General features: G+C 45.0%; 1 protein-coding gene across 1 annotated transcript in view; it reads left to right on the top strand.

Annotated features, from left to right (window-relative positions):
• Fam126a (family with sequence similarity 126 member A) overlaps window positions 1–1,706 on the top strand; it is a 111,211-nt gene extending 109,505 nt beyond the window's left edge. Inside the window, exon 12 of the mRNA XM_028774632.1 lies at window positions 1,443–1,706. Coding sequence (XP_028630465.1) covers window positions 1,443–1,564 — 122 coding nt within the window. The 3' untranslated portion in view covers window positions 1,565–1,706. The remainder of the gene's footprint in view (window positions 1–1,442) is intronic.
• Window positions 1,707–6,583: the final 4,877 nt, after the last annotated feature.

Here is a 6,583-nt window from a genome sequence, read left to right as displayed (position 1 = left end):
CCTTCCCTTCCCTTCCCTTCCCTTCCCTTCCCTTCTCTCCTCCCCTCTCCTTCCCTCTATTGGTTCCTATTGCTTTAAAAGTTGTGCAACAACCATAGAGAATTGTACAAAATGTGTCTAAGGCACAGACACCTGGACAAGGTAGGAAGCTGTAAGGAAACTGGATCCAAAGTCCACTTCTCTGACTGGGCTTTGTAGCTGCCAAAAGGCTCTGTGGTGAAGCCCTTTGTAGTGACAAGTTTTGAGAACCCTAGAATCATGATTTCTTTAAAACACACACACACATACACACACACACACACACACAGAGAGAGAGAGAGAGAGAGAGAGAGAGAGAGAGAGAGAGAGAGAAATATTGTAAGAATGTGTTTTGTTTTAATCCCAGGTGTGGGTATATGGGCTGCTTTGGATTGTCCACAACAGCTGACTATGATTTGTCTTGTACTCTAGCAGAGGCATGTTTTTTCCAGCTGCAGCTAGTTTCTCCAACTGTGTGTCATTTGGAATTCTGGGAATTTTTCAGAGGGTATATACATGCTAGAGTCCTGATAGGCAGGGTGGGTGGTTGTTGGTTGTTCAGGGATACTGGTTGTGGTCTTTTAGTAGTTGTGCCCAAAAAAGAGACAAGAAGAAATAAGTTAGATTCAAGGATCTCAATATCTTCCTTTCTCCCTCCTTCCCTCTCTCCCCATCACCCCTCCCTCCCTCTCTCCCTCCCTCTCATTCCCTCTCTCTCTCCCTGTCTCCCCTCTCCCTCTCCCCCCTTTCCATCTCCTTCCCTCCCTCCTCCTCCTTTCTTCTCTCTCTCTTTCTCTCTCTCTCCCTCTCTCTCCTCCCTCTCTCCCCCTCCCCCTCTCTCTCCCCTCCCCCTCTCTCTCCCCCTCCCCCTCCCCCTCTCCCTCTCCCTCTCCTTTTCTTTCTCTCTCCCTCTCCTTCTCCCTCTCCCTCTCCCTCTCCCTCTCCGTCTCTCTCTCTCTTTTTCTCCCCCCCATCCTTTTCTCCTATCTAGTGATTCAAGGTGAAACGGTTTAGGAGGGGGGGTGAATTAAAGGGTGGGAAAAAGAATCAAGAAAGTAGGTAAGTCCATCTACAGCCCTTGATGTCTGATGCCACAGGAAAGAACTTCGTGCCACTAAGTGTACCCTGCTGACTTCAAAAAGCTCTGTGGTAATCATTTCGAACAAATTAGTCCCAGGTTACTTGAAAAATAACTAAAGCCTCTAGAGTAGCCACAGTTGTAGTCCGCCCATTGAGGCATGCTTTGCCCCATTGCTTTAGAGTCTTACTAGAGTCTTGCTTGAACTCTGCCTGGTGCTATATGGTTTATCTTTTCCTCCTCTGCACCATGATTCTCAAGAAACTTGGTTAGCTGTATGTTGAATGCTTAAACAGCTTTCAAAGTTAAGTTATACTCATGGAAAATGGCTTCTCTTTTTGACTAGGAGGAAGCAAGGGCAGCCGGCAGAGCCGGCCCAACATCGATTCAGACACAATATCCTGCTGGAATCTGCAGAGCCGGTTTAAATATGATCATAGTGTCCAGAAGTCTGTTTCTAAAATATAGAAAGGCAAGATGACAGCTCTAAGGATGCCAGTTTTGAAGAACTTGGAATCCTTTCATTTTGCATTAAACCTTGGGCTCATCTAGCTGGGTTTCATGGTGTGCACAAGAGAAAGAAACAGTAATAAAAATGGCTTCCTTGACATGCTGGTGTTTACTGACATCTGTGACCCACACCATGTCTTATATGTTGTTGGCTAGGAAACCAGCCCAGTCTGTGAGAGCTCTAAAGGGGGAGGGGGATTAAGTTATGACCAACAGCCAGGCAGTGATAGTGTTTTTCAGCACCTAAAGTAGGATGAATTTCTATCTGAAAACAACGCTTCTAAAATCTTTCAAGGTTGTTTACCTCAATCCCAGGGACAAAATAAGGTTTATATAAGGAAAAGGTTGGGAAAGGCTCAAAGCCACGTAGAGTATAAGAGGGAAGTTCAAAGAGCCTCATAGATCACCAACCTGTAAGGAAGACTTTTAGCATGCAGCAGCCCGGAACCTCAGGCCTGAGACCTGAAGGACCACCCAAGTTGTCAGTACACATTGGTCCCTCCCCAGGACTGTGTGCATAACATTCATAGTTCTGTACCTTTTAATACATCTGGAAATCTTTTTGTGGGATAGCATTTATGTATAAGTACCTGAAACAGAACTAAATCTTAACAAAGCCTGATCCTGCCGAAGCGAAATTAGGAAGAAGGAAAAGTACATCCTCATTTAGCTCTTTCTGCCGTCCACTGCTAAGAATGGTCTTGGTCGCTATGTAAACTTATTGCTGTTCTAACAGAATACCTGTCAGAGACAACTTCCTGGAGAAACAGTAGGTTCCTGACTTCAGAGGTCTCTGTCCACCATATTGAGGGCAGTATGGCAGAGCCCAGCAACCACATCGAAGTGCTGGCAGGTTTTCTCCTCTTCCCCCTACCTGGGCCCTTGGAGGGGCCTTGCTCATATTTAGGGTGAGTCTTTCACACCAATTTTATTCTCTTTCGAAATTCACAGAAACACCCAAAGTTGTCCTGTGCTGTTCTCCTAGGCCCTTTGCAGTCCAATGTCAACCTGATATACAAGCCACTCCTTAAAACATACTTAGTGGCCTCGCAATGCAAAATATATTCCATCTGACTTTAAATGTGTCCCCATTACCTTGAACAACTTCAACACTGTTCAAAAGCCCAGGTTCAATAGCCTCTGAGACTTAAGGCAAACGTTTAACCTTGACACTGTGTGTGTGTGTGTGTGTGTGTGTGTTTGGATGTGGTGCATACTTATAATACATGGGGCACAAAGTAAGCACCCCCATTCTAAAAAGGAAGAACAGTAGGCAGAAAAGGGTGAGACTGGACCAGGGCAAGACTGAAACTGGGAGGGACAGAAGTTAAGCCCTCTAAATTTTCATAGGACTCTGGGCACAATGCCATGATGTGAGCTTTGTCACATTTGGTCTTTGTCTAGTTAAGTAGTCCACTTTTCTGGCCTCTGAGGTCAACACTGTGTACTCTACTTCCTGTGTCACTTCTCAAGGGCTACCTGAAAGGATCCTGACCTAGCCACACACTCCCTGACCTCTACGGGGTACTTTTGAGCAGAAGCCTCTGTGACTATAAAACTAGCAGCACTCAGATGCTCAGTTCTGTCATCAGCCTGAGCGATCCTTGGGCCCCTCGGGTAGTGTTGCAGTGGCCTCTGAATGTCTGGATGGAGGATGGGGTACGGGGTTGTATATGCATGCTCAAGGTGTCTAAGAGCAATTGGAGTTCTCCAGGACCCTCTCCTCCATGGAATCTTCCAAATGAGCCAAATGTGCCAGGCATGTTGGCACACACCTCTAGTCTCAGCACTCAGTGGCATGCTGATGCAGGAAAATCATCAAGAATGAGGCTAGCTTACATAGTTCTGGGCCACCCTGGACTACGGAGTGAGACCTTTTCTCAGTCCCCTCCACAGAGACTAAATAAGCCCAACCGCAACAGAAACCTTTCATGATGTCAAACCCATGATGTGTGGGGTCCAGCTAACCCCACAGATGCCTTCAAGGCCTCTTTCCTGTTGTCCTGGATCTTCAGCAGTCACACCTGCCTTGGCCCCGACTGTCCCTGTTTCTCCTTCCTTGGAACCCTGTAGCTTTCCATAGCTTCCCATAGCTTTCATGTTGTGCACTATTCTCACTGTAAACTTGGCTAAAAGCAATCAACGAAACCCACATCATAGCCTGAATGCTGGGCCATCATCAATGCTGCTTTGCCAGATTAATTATTCCACTACTTTTCAACTCAAAGCTTCCAACCATCTCAAGACCCCAAGCAAAATGTAGACAAATTCTATGCCAGAATCTAACACTACTGGCCACTAAATCCAATTCTTAATTGAGTTTCATTTCTATCTGAAACCTCACAAGCATAGACATTGCATTATGGTCTTCTTAACTCCCACCATAATAAACCATGAAATGGAGTATACAGTGTTCTCCATGGCTTCCCTAGCATGCCCCTCAGGACTTTCCAAAATTTCTCTCACTAATTGATTTCAAGGGCCTCCAAGCCACAGTGAGGTTTAGCCATGCAGTGGCAGTACTTCTCCTGTACGAATGTGCTTTGTCATTCGGACTCTTCCACTATGGCTCACAGTTTCAGACGTATCAGTCCATCTTGGCTGGTTGAGAAGTGTGGAGAAATAGAACAACTCATGTTACAGTGGCCAGGAAGCAGAGAAGAAAGAGGGGGACGGGATCAGGGTGGGCGGAGACTGTCCACACAAATAGGTTTCCTCGTCCCCTTTTGCTTTATCTGGGTATCCCAACCCATAGGATGGTTCTGACCTTCCCCTCTTGGCTAATCCTCTCTGAAAACTCCCTCACAGATTCACGCAGGGAAGTTCTTCCTCGTTCTCCAGGCATCTCTAAGTCCATCAATGCCAACTATTACATTAGTGAAAAATAAAGTACATTCTAAAGGAATTACTTCAGTAAATATACATACGTGCAAAAGAAGAGTTTTAATTCAATCAAAAATGAAATTTAATTTTAATAACTCATCTCTTTCCATTTAAACAGAGCAAATTTAAATTACTCCACTGTTATTTCTAATGTAAAATTAATATGAAACAGTGATTTATCAGAAAATGAGCATATGCAAATCAGCAGTGTACATAGAACAGTTTTGAGAATATCAACCCAACACAGATTTAGGGGCTTAGAGTACTTCTGTCAAAGTATACAAATATTCTAGCTTTAACTCACTGTGAACTCAGTTCACATTAAAAATAACTCACAGCCTGTAGTCTGTTCTGTCTTGATGAATCACAGGCATATGGCAACTTTATTCCACAATTCTTCCTCTCAAATTTTAAGGTTGACAAGAGAAATTAAATAAAGCCATAGAACTGCTGGTGTTAGCAAGGCATTTGGGGGAGATCTGAAGGGCTTCAGAAAAAAAAAAAAAAAACAAAAAAACAAACCAACCAACCAAACAAGCAAACAAAAAACAAAGCAAAAACAAAACAAAAAAACCCCACCAAACCCATGCGACTTAAAATACCCCAATCCTCTCACCTGTGTGCCATTAAAACTGTTATTTCTACCAGGTATGGTACATGCTTGTACTCACTTGGGAGACAGCGACAGACAGCAAAATGACAAATTCAAGGGCAGCATATGCTGTGTAACCAGACCCTGTCTCAAAAACAAAACCATGTTTTTAATTCCAACATTCAGGAGACAAAACCAGGTGAGTATGAGTTCAAGGACAGCCTGGTCAACAGAGCAAGTTCCAAGGTGGCCAAGGCATAGTGAGGCTATGTCTCAAAGAAAAACAAAACAAAACAAAAACAAAAGAACAACCAAACCAAACAGTTTCCTCCAAGAACTCTCTAGAGCAAATAATGTTACTCCCTTGGGGACTATGAGATAAAGAACGCATCAGGGTGGAGGCCACTGTTAAGAGGTTGAATGCAGTTGGCATTGAGTACAAGACTCAGAATGTGAGTTGGAGACAAAGGGGTTGACCTTAGCTTCCCCCAAGGGCTTAGCACCAAAGTGTGCCTGAATTCAGAGGAGGCTGTGAGTGACCCATGACTTACCTATTGCAGTTCGAAGGTAGAGCCGGTTTGAATCCAAAGGTTTACCTTCTGCTCAAGTCTTGAAGGCTCTGTCCCCAGTGCAGCAGCGCTAAGAGGTGGGGTGTTTGGGAGGCGACTAGCTCGTGAAAGGTCTGAAATCATCACTGGCATCGTAGTTTTAGGGACTGCGGAAAGCAGCGGAGACTTTAAGGGGTGGTGCATCTCTGGAGAAAGTCTGCGACTGGGCATGTGCCCTGGATGAGTCTGACTGCGCCTGGGTCCTTTGGTCTTCCTTTTGCTTCTCGGTTGGCATGAGGTGATCAGCTTTCTCTTACTGTGATGTATTATCTCATCACAGGTCACCAGGCCAAGTAACTATGGGCTGAGACTTTTGAAAGCTTGAGCTAAAATAAATCCTGCGTCTTGTACGTTGCTGACCTTGGGCGTTTCATCGCAGTGACCCAAAGTTAACCCGGAAGTTAGAGTGAGAAGGAAGTTGCCGTGACCCTTCCTCTCATCCTACCCTACAGCCTTCACAGTTAACAATTCCTCACTCCCCCACACTCAGGCTCATTGTTTGCAGTAATGACTGCTCTCATCACCGAGACAAAATGCACAACAAAGGCAGCATGAGTTTGGCTCCAGTTTGTGGCGGAGCCATGACAGCAGGAGATTGAGGCAGCTATCGCCCGCTTGGCAGCTGCCAGACCCAGGACCTCAGCCCACGGGGTTTAGGCATGATCTTGATTTAGACTAATCTAGACACCCCGCACAGGGGTTTGTCGTAGCTGGTTCCAGATCTGGTCAAATTGACAGTATTAATGATCACACTGCTTGTTTGTACCCTAACAGGCTGCTCTCTCCCAGTTACTGGTGAAAGAAAAATCTCCTTTTTGCTATCAGTCATGGTGCTTTGTATGGTCTAAAAGCAATGATAAAGAATAAAAAGAATGAAAAAGTTACTGTTATTTT

This window comes from Grammomys surdaster, unplaced genomic scaffold (assembly GCF_004785775.1).
Source record: "Grammomys surdaster isolate TR1022 unplaced genomic scaffold, NIH_TR_1.0 242, whole genome shotgun sequence".
In the NCBI taxonomy this organism is placed as follows: domain Eukaryota; kingdom Metazoa; phylum Chordata; class Mammalia; order Rodentia; family Muridae; genus Grammomys; species Grammomys surdaster.
The sequence above is the reverse complement of the archived record's forward strand: the minus strand, read 5'-3'. Positions and strand labels throughout refer to the sequence as shown.